The following is a 16,736-nucleotide window of genomic DNA, read 5'->3' on the forward strand; positions in this document are numbered from 1 at the left end:
GAGTCAAACCATCAAGTTGAACTGCTGGAGCAGCTAATAATAATAATAATAATAATAATAATAATAATAAATCACTGGTGTCATTGAGTAACAAAAAAAAAAAAACAGAAAACAAAACAAAATTGATTTCTAAATTAGATCGATTATTCCTGGTCGGTTGTCCCCCCCCCCCTTCTGCTCCCCTCCCTCCTACCATGTCTTCTTGCTCAAAGCAAGTCCCCGGATCTTGTATAATTAATTTGTTCTTGGTTTTGAGCCTTCGAAAAGACCCAGAAACCGTGCAAGGGGAGTTAACTCTTGTTAGTTATGCAACAAAACGTTTTTTTTTTTGATTTGCCGAACTGTAGCTGTTGTCAGTCTGTGCAAACACTTCTTTATCAGTTCTATTTATTTGATAGAAAACTTCGATTTTTAGTTGGTTAAATGTGTGCATTTATTTTTAAAACAATCCCTGTTTTTTTTTTCTTTTTTTTTTTTTCTAAATTAAATCCTAAATTTAATATCTCCCAATCCTATGTACTCTAAAGTCTAAAGAAATACAATTATGCTCTTACTGAAACTACAGTTTATCTCTAAAAAGAGAGAAAAGTAATCTATACACACATATATATATATATATATATATGTATATATATATATATATATATATAATATATCACAAACAGAAATGGCCTCTATTTTTTTATGATTTTTTTTAATGTCCTAGAAAGCCTCCAGAATAGCTTGTGTACCTGTGAGTCATATGCTGTTGTTGGCTAACAATAACAATAATGATATAACATGCAGCCTCACCATTTGGCAGGCAGGCTGGCTAGCAGCAAGTAGTAGCCAGCTCCACCACTTGGCAGGCCGGCTGCAGTAGTGGCAAGCAATAGCCAACCTCACCAGGGTTTTTCATTCATTCTCTTGAGTTTACATCATGATGTTCTATCAACTTTTCCTGCCAAAATCACTTGAAAAATCCTCTGCAATACATTCATTCCGAGAAATGTCGTTAGATTTTGGCCCTTTTTTTTTTCCACGTGGTGTGTGTTTGTGTGTGTGTATTTTTTTTTTTTTTTTTGCCATTGGAGGAATAAATTCTCTTCTTCCCATCTCCTCTCCCACCCTCGAGTCACTGGGGTACATACTTGTGTGTGTAGATATATATATATATTTATATACATACATACACGTATTGCATCTGCTAATTTAGAAACTTCCAAAGTTTGTATAAAATACCGGTTGAATTGAGTGCAAGAACAGAGCAAGTTAGAATTGAAACCTGATAGAAGACAATGGTGTTTTTATCTGCAACTAGGAATGTTCTTTTAGAATGTGCATTCGTTCTGTAATTATAATATTCACACCATTTCTTGTAACACCATCTGGCAGCTGTCTCCGATGGAACTTTATGCGTCTGCAAGTATTTACAGAGGGACAACCCCTATTCTCTTGGCCCTTAAATGCAGGATTCTCCATGTGGACATCAGGGGGTGGATGACCCACAAGTCTATAACTATTTTAAGTGTTGGTGCTTGCTGACCCTTGAGAATCTTCCTAATAAAATTATCTCATTAACCCCTGACCCTTACTCTGCTCCCACCACCACCACCACATTCCTCTTTTTTTTTTTTTTAAAGATTGTCTGTGAAGACAAGTTCTTCAGTCCTCACGACATCAGTGGCATCAACTGACTCCTGATTCCATTAACTCTGCTCCTCTTTGCTTTCCAAATCTCTCAGCCCCACCCCACCCCCTCAACAGTATCCAATCACCAAAATTGATTCCCAGCTTTAATAATTATTATCCTACTAATTATCTCCCACCTCCTATTAATGTTGGTTTAGACAACAAGATCCAAGATCTCGTTCTATTCCAACCTAAATTAATTGCAAAGATATAAAAATAGTTTTTTGTTTCGTATTTTGTTGCTTCCATTTCACTGAAATACCAACGGAGACACTGGAATATGGTCTCAATAGGCTGTTCTTCATCTGCTTTCTGTTTATTATTTTCTTGTCTCGGTTGCGGCACTTTGGTCCTCTGCTCATTTCTCTCTTCCGCTTCTTGTCCCCACATTTAAAAAACCCATTCATTGAAGAAACTAAACTTCTTTTTTTTTTTTTTTTTCTTTACAAAAAGGAAAACCAGATGATCTGTTAAATTTTCCATGCATCATTGTCATCATCCGTACAGTTTGTTCTCAAACGACTCTTTGTCTTGTAGCTTCTTAATTCTTTCTTTGGTTGTTGGAATTGGACATTCCACATCAGTCAGTGTTTCACAGATCAACATCCCTTAGAAGTATTCGTGTGTATCCAAAAGACTGTCCCCCCCTCTCGTTATAGAGACATGGAGGCTGGTTTTTCATTGTATTTATCTGTCCTAGTTGGAATATTTTATACAAAATAATTTTAAAAAACACTCACAAGAACATTGAAGTCATTTTTCCTATTTCTGAGCCAGCCTTTGTCCAAAGTAGGAATCAAATTAACCACTTCATTTGTGACTCCCCCCTAATTAGATGATGTAATCAACTTCATTGATTTTAATATTTCATAGCTGTTCTCGATGTCAATTTATAATGCTAGAGAGAGAGAGAGAATCCCGTTCTATCACCATCATTCTAACTAATAAATCTAACCACGTCGAGGAATAAATGCCTTATTCATCATTCCTGTGTTTGCTAAAACTGTCTGGTGGTGAACAGAACTAAACATTGACTCTTAAAACGTTCCCGTGATTTGACCATTGACAAGAACGCCTAGACTTTGAACTCTGCCCTTCTGGGCTTCTTCATCTCCCTTCCTCCTCCCCAGCCCCAACCCAAAAGTCTTCACATCTCTTTTTTTTCTTATCATATTCCTTTGTTTTCCGTTCACAAAAGTCCCTGATTGTTGAAGTTGTAAAAGACCAATAAACACACACACACACACACCCTTATTTTGAACTGATCTGATAAGGATTCAGTTTTACATCTTTTTGCTCTGACAACTACTAACAACTACTATTACTACTACTACTACTACTACTACTACAAAACTAAGCCATCTGTGCCACTTTTGTTTGGTGGAGGAAGAAGAGGAGGCTGACAACCTTGACTGATGATGGTTTCCACAAAAAACAAAAAAAAAACATTTTATTTTTATTTATTTCTGTATTATGGCAGATGCTTAGAAGTTTATTTTTAATGTCTTTATATATATATATTTACAATTATTTCCTGCTAATTAATTTAGCCCCGGTGGAGTCATGAATGGCACATGGCAGGGGAGGAGGAACCGGGTGCCATACATGTGGCTCGTTCTACCCTAACCCCCCCCGCCATCTCCCCTTCCCCACACCCCATCCCATTCTCCAGCCTTCTTCTAGTTTCCTGAGACATAACTCACAACATTCGGTTGAATATCGTTGTGCTGGCGTCTCTCACCTCAGTACATCTGGTGCGTGAGGTGGACACTGGTCTTCTCTTCATTGATATTATTAAATCTGTGTGTATTATATGATTATCATTCACACTCTCTCTCTCTCTCTCTCTCTCTCCCCCCTCTTCTGCCACCCCACCCCATCCCTTTGATGAGCGTCCAGTAATTGTAGTAAACAGTTAAGACCACTAATTACCTCAGGACTGTTGATTGATCACCTCTGTGGCGTCCAGAGGAAGGAGCTTCTCTTGAAAAGCAGTGTGTATATGTGTGATCTCGGCACTCTGTCCTGTCACTGTTTCAAATACACACACACGCGTGTGTATATGCATTTGTGTTTAGGACTTGTGTGTATGAACACGTGCATACAAATATATATATTTATTCTTTATTTGTGAGTTAACCAGTCTACCTTTGGTTTCATGTCGAAAGCAGTCTCAACAATTATCGAGTCTTCTGCATGGGACATTATTGCTGGCCTTCATCTTGATGTTTCCATCCAAGCTGGAAGTCGGCCCCAATGTCTCGAGTGACAGGCTTGATAATTGTTGAGACTTCTTGCGATGTGAAACCAGTGGTAGCCTTGTTAATTCACAAATGAATATTTATCCACCAATGCAGTGTCCAATATAAATTTGTGTGTGTGTGATCATTGACCAAAATAAGTTCCTCTCTCTCTTTCAAAAGATTCTTAAGTATCACTTCTGATGTGTCACTTTGATATTAAAGCGGTGAGAAGGTAGCAAGTTTCTTTTTCTCTCTCTCTCTCTCTCTCCCAAACTTGGTCGCTTCTTTCTCCTGTTTATCATAGCCATGTCTTCAACTAGTCTCAGATTTCACTTAAAAAATTAAGGAATTGGAACTTGAAACATTTCAATTTGGCTCATCTCTGGAAACTGGTGTTACAATAGTAATAAAGAGATTGCTGTTTGATTTCATCTCATTTCAATATGGGAACATCATTTTATAATGACTGTGTATTTATTTATATATCTGCTGCTGGGCCTTTCCTTAACCCCTTCCCCATGTTTCTGAGTGTGTGTGCATACATCAACACGTACTGCACTGGGTTGCCAAAAGTTGTGCATACAATATTAGCAAACAGTGGCCCTGCTTTAAATTCTAGTAATTAAATCAATGGTTCTTTATGGACGAAAAACCATGAATGCATATATGAACATTCTCCAAGAGACAACTCTCTCTCTCTCAAGGTAAACTCTGTATTTTTTACAATTTCCCCCTCCCCTCAACTCTAAAACCTCAACGTTTGGGTAAATGTATTTAATTTATAACTAACATGATATCTGCCCTTGGAACAAATTCAGTCAATTGGTATATGTGTGTGTGTGTATGCGCATATATACATATATTATAATATATACACACACACCCTACGTGCTACTGCACACCCCTGTGTTTTCTTTGTCTCACCTTGTTTTTCTTCTTCTTCTCCCAACTCTCGTACTCCTAGCTATAAATGTCAATCTGTCTGTCTATTATTTTTTTGTGGGGTTGGGTTTCATAAAAAGCTACATTTTGTTTGTTTGTTTGTTTGTTGACATTCAAGAGTTGTGTGTTTTTTTAACCAATTCCTTAAACTTCATTGGATGTAGGCCAACAACTCATTTTTCTTTTCTTTTTTTCTGTTCCCAGCTGTTTTCCTCTCTCTCTCTCTCTCTCCTCCCCACCCTCCCCGTTCCTAACTCCCGGCGTCCCACCCCTCGTTCCCATTTGGGGTCCCTCTTAATTTTCCTGCAGAGAAGAGTTTTTTTTCACATTTGTAATATAATGTAAATGATTTTAGAACAACAACTCTATCTATCTTTGTTTTTACTTTAAAGAGAAAACAAAAAAGACATTTTAAAATATTTGAAAAACATATATATAAAAGAACAAAAAAAATGAAAACAAAATGATTTAAAAGCAAGAAATAATTTGTTATGTCTAAAAGTAATAAAATTAAGAGGAGAAAACTTGTGGACTTTTTCTTTCTTTTTTTCTTTGTCTGTATTTAATTAATTGATAATGTTTTGGGTGTGAAATTCTGAGTTTTTTTTTTCTACGCACCTGTTTGTATTGATAATGTCTTAACTTCTTTTACACAGTCCTCGTCTATTTTTAAAATAGGAGTGGCCGTGTGGTAAGAAGCTTACTTACCAACCACATGGTTCCAGGTTCAGTCCCACTGCATGGTACCTTGGGCAAGTGTCTTCTTCTATAGCTTTGGGCCGACCAAAGCCTTGTGAGTGGATTTGGTAGACAGAAACTGAAAGAAGCCCATCGTATATATATATATATATATATATATATATATATATGTGTGTTGGTGTCTGTGTTTATTCCCCGACCATCACTCGACAACTGTGTTGGTGTGTTTATGTCCCCGTAACTTAGCGATTCAGCAAAAGAGCCCAATAGAAAAAGTACTAGGCTTACGAATAATAAGTCCTTGGGTCAATTTGTTCGACTAAAAGGCAGTGCTCCAGCATGGCCGCATCCAAATGACTGAGACAAGTAAAAAAGGCAAAAAGCCAAGTGAAATCGTAGTTGCGGTTGATGTTGGTGTCACATAACAGACACGTCGAAAGTACCGTTGGAACGCTGTACCTTGCGGAGGTAGTAACAAGTAACCGAGGCATTTGGTGTTCTGTTGTGCTTGAGAAGACTTCTGAGGCCAAGTGAACTCGTAGTTGTGGCTTTTGCTGGTGTCGTGTAACTGGCCCTCCTGCCGGTGACATGTAAAAAGCACCCACTACACTCTCAGAGTGGTTGGTATTGGGAAGAGCTTCCAGCTGTAGAAACCATGCCAGATCAGACTGGAACCTGGTGCAGCTCTCCAACTTACTAGTTTTCAATCAAACCGTCTAACCCATGCCAGCATGGAAAGTGGACGTTAAATGGATGATGTTAATCTATATCGTCAGCCCATTTCTGTTACTACTTATACTACACCTCACCCAGAACCTTCCCTACATTGGATCTGGAACTTGCAGTGGGCCATGGACTACCTGCCAGAGTAAGCCTCTCTGCATGATTTTATATACAGTAATCCTTTGCCATATTGCGGTTTATTATTTAAGCTTACGTCGATTCCGCCATAGTATTGTTTTGCATTTATAATAAAATAAAATATATACAAATTATAAAAATAATGAGAAAGAATATACCGTACAGTACTGTTTCTACTTCGTGGATTTTCACCTATCGTGGTGGAGTTTGGAACGTAACACTCGCAATAGTCGAGGGATTACTGTATACATGGCTACTGACATCAATGAGTATATTGGTTTGTGTAATTGAAAGGACAAGTGTGTATAAACATTAGTAAGAATGTGAGTGTCCATAAGAGGACCCAGGAAGTCAGGGGACAAAGTAGTGAAGACTAACTTCAGGATGTTGAGCCTCAAAGGACCAAGATAATTGGCAATACGCTGTTCTGAAGAAGAAGAACCAAAACACCTCAGCAAAAACGCTTATCCTACAATTCATCTTCCTAACAAGACATCCTTCCATCGCTCTTCAAAACTATTCACTCAGGGGTGGTCATTATATGACCCTGCCACCTTCTCTGCTGTCAGTTATCTCCTTCCTTGGAATCGCTTTTTATTGTCACCTGTCCCTTATTCTCACTCTTACACCAGTTTTCGCCAACTGGGGGAGCCAGATATCTCCTCTTCAGCAAGATACTTCATTCCATCAAACTTTAATCTCTCAACACTTGGCGTTGAAGGGGGTCTCGTCTTTACAGTTACTTCGTAACCTCACTGATACCAGTGGCCCCAAAATGCACTCAGAACACTCTGTAAAGTGGTTGACGTAGAAACCATGCCAAAACAGAGATTGGAGCTGAATGTGGTCCTCTATTTCATTGGATCCTGTCTTGTCGGCCAACGCATGACAACTTGGAAAATGAACTTACGTGCAGGAGTGGCTGTGTGGTAAGTAGCTTGCTAACCAACCAGATGGTCCCGGGTTCAGTCCCGCTGCATGGCATTTTGGACAAGTTTATTCTACTATAGCCTCGGGTAGACGGAAACTCAAAAAAGTCCGTTTTTTATATATTTATGAATATGTTCGTCGTCCCAACATTGCTTGACAACAAACGTTGGTGTGTTTACATCCCTGTAACGTAGCGATTCAGGAAGGGAGATCGATAGAATAAGTACTAGTCGATTTGTTTAACTAAAGGTGGTGTTCCAGCATGGCTGCAGTCAAATAACTGAAACAAGTAAAAGAATTAAATAATGATGAGGGGATATATATATATATATATATATATATATATATATATATAAATTTAAAGAAGAGTGTTACGATTGAGAAAGTGAATCACAATGACCGTTTTGTGGGCAGTTTTTGACAGACCATGCCTTTCTTTACAAATCTCGTTTGGGGAGCCATGAAAAACGAACGTCCACCTGTAAATATAAGTATATATAGAGTAGTGGTACAACAAAGCACCAATGTTTACTGGAAATGGCAGTCGATACATTTACGACGCTATAGTAAAGCTTCAATGTGTATATACATATATATACAGTAGCAGATCTACAATATTGGGGCCCCTGAAGCTTAAAATGTTATGGGGTCCCCTGATAGCCTAAATGGTGGAGCTGTATTGTGCAATCCTTAAAAATGAGTCTGAAAGTGAGCCCTCTATCCACCAGAAACGAGGTGTCAGTAATCACTGATATCTTTGTTGATGTGGTTGTTCCATGGCAGATCAGTGCCGATATTTTCCAGGCTATGCCTCATACTTTTAGAGTTATAGGGGTTGGAAATTAGGGTAAGCGTTATATACATGGACGATGCATCATTAAGATACACATGAAAATTACAAAATACTCCTTTCTCTGGTTTTTTGAAGCAATAGTTTATATATATATATATATATATATATATATATATGATAATAATATTTGGGATAAAAATTCAAATTTACAGGTAAAAACTCAATTAAATCCAATTTATTAAAAATTTAAATTAAATTAAGTTTCACAGTATATAATATATAAATATATAATTTAGAGAAAAGAACCAAAGTTCATGAACTCCTCCATGAAAATCCACGGTCACATCGGAAAATTTAATAAGTAAATACACTAAAAGAACTATAATAAAATACAAAGTAATAATCATTAAAATATAAATACTTAAATTATATATATATATTGGAGAAAGCACACTCTAAAAAGATTTTGCGGTTCGGGAAACCCCATAAACCGGTCTTCTCCAGGAACAAATATATATGTGTGTGTGTGTTAAAAAGGTAAAGACCACCCTTTGGACATGAATGTCCATGGGATTGCACCTAGAAAGTTTTCCCTCCCACGACAACAGGTTGCACTCTGCTTAGCGGGGTTTTTTTTCTTCTTAGCTTAAACCCCTTCTCTTCTTTGTCTTTTTATTATCCTAAATATTTTTAGCGATCGTTGAATATTATTGTTTCGACAATTTTGTAACGCTATCAATACGGTTCATATTGATGTTCGTATGAAGTTCCCGTGAAATATTGGTCCACGTAATTCAGCCTCGTAGTGATCCATTTCTCTAACAAACATGGCGCCTCCCGGGTCTGACAACCTCGACTCGACAGACTTAAATGATCTTCCCGAAGATATTTGGATGGTATTTATACAATTTCTTCCTTTATTTTATTAATATCAATGATTTACGATACGTAGTTAATTTTTTCCTGTTTTATCCTCTCCTCCAATTTCTATTTCCTGCCTTTAACCGTTGTCTTCGATCGCCAACCTCTAAATATTCATAGAAACATAAAGAGAATTCCTCGTTATTTTACTGCTGTTTCATCTCATTTAAGGTATTTTACTCATCCAAATAAGGCTGTCCATGTTAAGATCTTACTGTTTTCAGTATTTCGAATATTTACCTTGACACCGACCTTCAGAACAAAACAGAAGGTCAGATAGAAATGACACGCTGGAATCCTTCGAAGCAACATCCATCCACCTGATTCTGTGTAGCATGCAGGCACTTTTAGCTTTCAACATCAGTCTGTGTTTACCTGACTCTCGTCTGTTTGCTCTCTGTTCCTTCTTTTACCCTTTTTCGACGAGTTATAAGTACAATAATCTCATTACACCAAATACATAGATATACGATCAAATTGTCGAATTCCTGTACAAAACAGAAGGGTTCGCATAAAAACGACATGCTAGATCCCCGAATGTCTGCAAAATTCTTAGTGTTTTCAGCGTCACCCTAATCCCCCACCCTCGGGTGTGTGTATCCCGTATTCTTTACCTTCGCCGGGTTTTTGTTTATAAAATAGATATACGATAAAACGGTAATTATATCAGTTTAATTAATTAGCAAATCACATGCTTCTTTCCTTCGTTGTCTCGGAAAGTATTTATAACACTTTCATGCGTGGAATCCTTGAATGTCTACTTAATTTCCGAGGTTTTTGCTGTTTTATTGTTTTTAAAATATACTATAAAACGGTAATTAACTCCGTTTGTTTAATGTCAGTGATCGCTTTAATGCGTCGAGCTGGTAGAATCGGAGTCGACAAAATAAATACCAGTTGAGCACTGGGGATTAATGGGCACTACTTAAATACAGGGGTCCCGATGCATCTACGTAACGACATGAAGGGGAGAGATAGTTTTAAGGGTTAGGATGTCATTACACGTCCACACAGCGTACATTTAAAATGTTTTGTACGTAACACCTGTATTTAAGTAATTCCATTAAGGGACCTCTGTATTTAAGTAATACCGATCGATTTAGTTGACTTATCCCCCACTCGCAAAAGTGCAGGCCTTGTGCCAAAATTTGAAATTAATATAATCATTGAAGTAAAATAATTTAACTGAGTGAACGTAGTATACCGTTTCTTTGGTGATCTTTTCCGTTTTGTATTCGATAAATTTACCCCTTCAGCCCCCAAAGGATTCGAAAGTGGAAAGAAGTGGGCAAAAATGTAGAAATTGATGCATCGGGACCTCTGTATTAAAGTGGTGCCCAACAAACAGGGTGAGGACACCTATCCGTCCATTGTAAATAATCCTCAGAAATATAGAATGGTCCTGATTTAATTGAACAAATTGACCCCAGTACCTATTTTAAGTCTGGCACTTATTACGTTTTTCATTTCTTCTATTTCTTGTTAAACCGATGTTTCGGGGATGTAAATAAACCGACAGAGATTGTCGAATGGAGAGAAACACTCAACCCAATGCATATATCGTGTATTCGGACCTCCCAGTCCCATCCGCTAACACTACCACCACACATACCCGTATCCATAGTTACCTTCTTGAAATATACACCGTAATTAATAGATTTGTTTGTTGTCGATAACTTACATCATTTCAGAACACCTCAGAATCGTGACGGGAGTGTGTGTGTGTGTAGCGCTGACATGACACATTGAGAAGTTTCAGTTATCTTCGTTTCTCTTAATTCTACATCAAGTCAGCATTTTTTACCATTTTATTCAAATGTTCTATGGTTATTGTTGTGTCTGGAGAGCCATTCTCTTTTAGTGCCTTATAATTTAACACACTCACCGATAAAATTTCAACTCATTTATTTATTTTTCTAAAATTTCCGTTGCGCCTTTCAACCTTTTCAATAGTTGTATGGTTATATTTCTAGAAACCTTTTGTTGGTCTAAAGTCTGATGGAATAGCAATTTTTACTTCCACTTTTAATTTCCTTCTCTATCCTAAATACTTTACAACGTTATCGTAGAATATCTCTTCAATCAGTTTAGAAAATCCATTCATAATCGCTATGGACGTTAACCCAGTTATCTCCCTTGCAAAATTGCCTTTCGGTTTTTTTCTCTGCACATTTTCTACGATTCCAGCATGTCGGGACGCAGAAACAACGATGTCCAAATGAGTTGAGAGAAAAACTAAGTAGAATAGTAACCATTGACCAATCGGGCATGTAAGAGAGAAGACTGTGCTCGTGTGGGCACGTGGCGTATATGGGGAAGCTCTCTTTTAGGTGCCATGTCCAGAAACTAGGACACAAGCGAGCGTGTTCTGCCATAATTCTCTGTTCTTTTGTTTTCTATAACATTTCCAATTCCTCTTTCTTCCAACCAGTTTGTCAAGCTTCACATCAATACCTCCCTTCTACTTACCCAACTTCTTTTCCCTTCAATCTTTTTGGTCATCACTAAATTCTCCCTGGGCCCTCTTTCCTCATCACATGACCAAGAAATCTCAGTTGCTTGGTCCTTATCTCACAAAGCAGTTTCCCATTTTCCACAGCCCAGGTCATCACTTTGTCTGTCCATTCTATCCTCAATATTCCCCTTGAGAACCACATTTCACTGCTCTCCAAAGCCCTTCTTTATTTGGTTGCTATAGACCAGGGCTCCTCAAACCTTTTCAGGCTGCTGCCCCCTTGACACCCAGGTCACAATGTTACAGAATTTGGATTATCTCTCAAATCTATGTCAATGTTGTGTCTTACCTGTGTTAACAGGACTAATCATTCACTCATTAAAGTTATCTCTACAGATATTCCTTTGAAATCAGAGCCAGCACAATCTTTCGTATTACATCCGTGTCAACAATGCGATCGAAGATAGAAAAACGGCGTATGTGAATATTTCAGGAGCACCTGAAAAATGTATTGACACCGGTTACCTAGGTTTCTGTCTTCAATTGCACTGTTAACAAATGTATTCATTTATAAAACATTGGACCCTACAGTGGTGAGGGGCTGAAGCATGATCTTTAAATGTTGGGCCTCACAGAGGCAATGACAAGTGACCAAGATCTCTGGTGGTGGTATGCGGTGCTTGAGAAGACTTGTTAAACCAAGTGAAATCGTAGTCGTGGCTGTTGCCGGCGTCGTGCGTATGACACTCGTGTCGGTGTCACGTCAAAAGCACTCATTGGCATTGAGAAGGGCATCGAGCTATAGAAACCAGGTGCAGCTTACCAGTTCCAGTCAAACTGTCCAACCCATGCCAGCGTAAAAAACAGACGTTAAATGAAGATGACATGCTGGCTCTGATTTCTATGGAAAATCTCCAGAGAAAACCTTAAATGGTCTGTTTAACCTGTTGATATGTCTTACCTTGTTTTTTTTCAGTTACGTCCCTGTGAGGTGTACCAAGATGAATACCAAGAATGTAAAAGTATGTGAGTAATTTCCAATGTAATTACTAATATCTTTGTTGTTGTTTTATAACGAACGTCCTTCAAATGATCTTTGACACACTCTTCACACCCCATGGAGCTCAGGGGATGTTAAGGAATTTAGCTCTAGCTATGCTTGTGACTCTTGGACGAAGCTGCAGGAACCTGTCAAAGGAATTGTCTGTTGTTGTATAGTAGACTTAATCCACAGGGAGCTTGTGTAAGGGACCAGGTCTCTGATCTCAGGGTAACTACGAATTTATGGTTTCCCTCTCTCTTTTCCATCCCTAAAAGAAAATACCTGAGTGCTACCCCTCCTCCTGTGACTAACGGACTTTCCTTACATCAAACCCTTTTAATAGACATAAAGGGACATTGTTTTAGGTTCTTACTAATATATAACTGTGTGGGGGGGGGGGAGTGGTGCTGTTATTTATTGTGTAGTCCCAGGTCAGTCCAGATGTGGGGCAGCTGTGACTGGAAAAGTATTCCAGCTGTGATTACCTCACTTTATTTTTTTTCAAGTATAGTGTATATAAGGTGTCCTTCCTTTTTGTAAAGACGAGTATTGTTGTGATGGAAATTTTGGCTGTTATTTCCAGCCAGTCAAACCAGTGTATGAGTTAAGAAGACATGTTAATGAATTTACAGACCATTGACATGGATAACTCTTAACTAATTAACTAAACCCACCCTGGGTTGACTCCCATCAGGATTCTGTGTGTAACCATACTTGGGCTTTGTTAACCGTCATCTTCTTTCAAATACTCCTCTCAATTACAATAAACGTTAATGCTTGAAACTAAATGAGTAAACGAGTCTGTTTTGCAGGTATGAAGGGCCGCTTCCATCAGTATTATGTCTTTGGTCAATATATTGATTGCGACAAGTGGAAAGCCAACTATGAAAACTGCCTCAAATTTCGTCATACACGATCACTCGAAGCTGTGGTATGTATTCCAATTTCTCCCACATCCATTCAGGTTTTACGTCTGTTTTTTGTCTGCTAGCATGGATTAGATGAGTACATATTGTTGAAGTATTGTTTTAAAGTGGTTGGCTTTAGGAAGGGCATCCAGCTGTAGAATCCATGCCAAAGCAAACCACTGGAGCCTGGTGCAGCTCCTGTCAAACCATCCAACACATGCCAGCATGGAAAATGGGTGTTAAATGATGATGCTGATAAGATACCTGCTCCTCCCCGTCTATCATAGTTTCTCATTTCTCCAGTGTATACTGCACTCAGTTAAGGAGTCTTACCTTGGGGAAGGAGGGACTTGGTGACCTCATTGGTACCACATAAAAAGCACCCAGTCGCACTCTGTAGTGTTAGGAACAGCATTCAGCTTTGTAGCGTTGTATGGTGTATAATTGTGCTGTATAGTCTACAGCAGTGGTCCCCAACCGATTTTTGGCCATGCCCCATTGAATCATTAAATTGGTTAAGGCTGTGTGGTAAGTAACTTGCTTACCAACCACATGGTACCGGGTTCAGTCCCACTGCATGGTATCTTGGGCCAGTGTCTTCTACTATAGCCTCGGGCCTACCGAAGCCTTGTGAGGGGATTTGGTAGACAGAAACTGAAAGAAGCCTGTCGTGAACTTTATATTCTCTGACGCGACTCTATCTATCTCTATCACTTTTTCCCCCTCTCGTTCTTCCTTCTGTTACAACTATATTTCTCGTTGCTCACCTATTCTTCTACTTCCTCCCCTTGTTTCTCCCTCTACCACTCTCTCTCTTCCTTACCCCTCCCTCGTCACATGTTTCCGGTCACTAATCCTTTTCTTCCTTGGCTATCGCCGAGCAAACATGCGAACTTACTTCGTGCCACTTTCAGTTCGTGCCTCTTTCAGTTCGTGCCTCACAGCGTTCATATACACATAATTTTTCACGTCTGGCCTTTCCTGTCTTGTTTTCTTTTCCGTTTGTTTTCCTGTCTTGTTTTTTGACCGCCACTACATTCCTCCATGTCACGAGTTTAATTTGTGTATACAAATTTAAATTGCGGTCCATGGGAAGAGCCATTTTAACGATGCATCCTGCCCGACTCTTCGAAACGCCAGTGTTAAAATGGGGGTAGCTGATGAAGGAAAATGTTATGTGTGGCCTGTGTGTTTTCTGTACTCTGGTTATTATTATTTTCTTGTCTACGTTTTGTTTACAATGTCCTGTACCCAGATATGCACCTATATACACAGGTAGACGTAGGTATGCACATACCTGTACGTATATATGCATATACTCATTTATTATTTGTTTTATATATATATAAATATGTGACATTAATAAAAATCTGTAAATGTACAAACATCCAGATTTCTGAGTACCTTAATTTTTTTCTATATAATTTCTGTACATCACCTCCAAACCTTCCAATATATATAAATATATTTATATATATATATATATTTATATATATATATATATATATATATATATATATATATTTATATATATATATATATATATATATATTTTTATATATATATATATATATATATATATTTTTATATATATATATATATATATTTTTATATATATATATATATATATATATATTTTTATATATATATATATATATATATATATATTTTTATATATATATATATATATATATATATTTTTATATATATATATATATATATATATATTTTTATATTTTTATATATATATATATATATATATATATATATATTTTTATATATATATTTATTTATATATATATATGTTCGTGTCTGTGTTTGTCCCCCTAGCATTGCTTGACAACCGATGCTAGTGTGCTTATGTCTCCGTAACTTAGCGGTTCGGCAAAAGAAACGGATAGAATAAGTACTAGGCTTACAAAAAATAAGTCCCGGGTTCGATTTGCTCGACTAAAGGCAGTGCTCCAGCACGGCCACAGTCAAAAGACTCAAACAGGTGAAAGAGTAAATATTATCTGGAAATAAAATCTTTAAAATGTGTAGGAGACGCACAGACATGCGTTTGTAATAACCCACACACTTTATACCTTTTGTAAAAGGGGGAGTAAGTAAAAAAAAAAAAAATTAAAAAAACTTTGTACACCACCCCCATAACAATTTTTTTCGGGTTTGACACTTTAGAGACATCAGATCCCGATGTCAGATCTCTAAAGTGTCAAACTCGAAAAAAATTTTGACAGGAGGGGGGTGTACAGAATTTTTATTTTTTTAACTCATTCTTTGTGTTATTGGTATACTAGATAGTGTGTACAAACGGTACATGCCTCCTCACCGAAATATTACCATGCCTTCTGGTGGGGTATGCACCCCATGTTGGAAATTATGGATCTACACAGAATGTTTTTAATTGGCCTGTAATGCAGTGACTTGTTTTGTTTCGATTTTACAGGAGAAACTGCTTGAAAATGAAAAAGCCCGCCATGAAGACCGAATTAGAAAAGCTCAGATGAACGACGTCTGGGAATATCGAAGCAGTCCTCCACCAGATTGGGCCAAACCGTTACCAGAATGGGAGAAACTACATGAAAACAGTGTTCTTTCCAATATACAGGAAAACAAGACAAAAACAGCTTCTATTATAGACTCACCAACACAAAACTCTATGTGTACCATAATTTAGTAATAGTATTTATATAAATATCCTGGAGTTGTTTCTACACATCCATCTGCCAATTAAGCACATGGCTACTATCATGTAATTCTGGGCCTCCAGAAACTGGTTATTGGTTTAGAAATACAATGCCGTCTCCTCTTAGCTTTCTGTATTTTTGTACTCTTGTAAATTTGTTCTGTAAATAAATAAACATCTTTATGCTTATACATCAGTGTTTCAGTTTTTTCTTCTCTCTCTATATATATATATGTATTTATTTATATATATATTTATTTATGTATGTATATATTTATTTATATATATCTATTTATTTATATATTTATTTATATATATTTATTTATATATATATTTATTATTTTTTATTTATATATATATTTATTTATCTATATATATATATAAATAAATAAATACATATATATATACATAAATAAATACATATATATATATAAATAAATAAACCTATATAAGTAAATATATATATATATAAATAAATAAATATATATATAAATAAATATATAAATAAAAAAATTAATATATAAATAAAAAATAAATAAATAAATATATATATATAAATAAATATATAAATAAATAAATAAA

General features: G+C 36.8%; 1 protein-coding gene across 2 annotated transcripts; it reads left to right on the forward strand.

Annotated features, from left to right (window-relative positions):
* The first annotated feature begins 8,889 nt into the window (after positions 1–8,889).
* LOC106871859 (synaptic plasticity regulator PANTS) lies at positions 8,890–16,345 on the forward strand. 2 transcript variants are annotated; one of them, XM_014918593.3, is made up of 4 exons: positions 8,890–9,035; positions 12,492–12,541; positions 13,370–13,488; positions 15,915–16,345. In XM_014918593.3, the coding sequence occupies exons 1-4, from the start codon at positions 9,010–9,012 to the stop codon at positions 16,143–16,145; spliced, it is 426 nt and encodes a 141-aa protein (XP_014774079.1). In that variant the 5' UTR covers positions 8,890–9,009; the 3' UTR covers positions 16,146–16,345. The 2 variants fall into 2 exon arrangements, with proteins under 2 accessions (XP_014774079.1, XP_014774078.1); XM_014918592.3 differs by having other exon boundaries at positions 12,492–12,537.
* The last annotated feature ends 391 nt before the right edge of the window (positions 16,346–16,736 follow it).

This window comes from Octopus bimaculoides, chromosome 26 (genome assembly GCF_046866305.1).
Source record: "Octopus bimaculoides isolate indiv1 chromosome 26, ASM4686630v1, whole genome shotgun sequence".
Taxonomy (NCBI): Eukaryota; Metazoa; Mollusca; class Cephalopoda; order Octopoda; family Octopodidae; genus Octopus; species Octopus bimaculoides.

Coding starts and splice junctions, on each gene's coding strand:
- LOC106871859 (XM_014918592.3), top strand. CDS start 8,967: ATGGCGCCTCCCGGGTCTGACAACCTCGACTCGACAGACTTAAATGAT. Junction 12,538..13,369: donor TGAATACCAAGAATGTAAAA/GTATGTGAGTAA, acceptor TCTGTTTTGCAG/GTATGAAGGGCCGCTTCCAT. Junction 13,489..15,914: donor CACGATCACTCGAAGCTGTG/GTATGTATTCCA, acceptor TCGATTTTACAG/GAGAAACTGCTTGAAAATGA.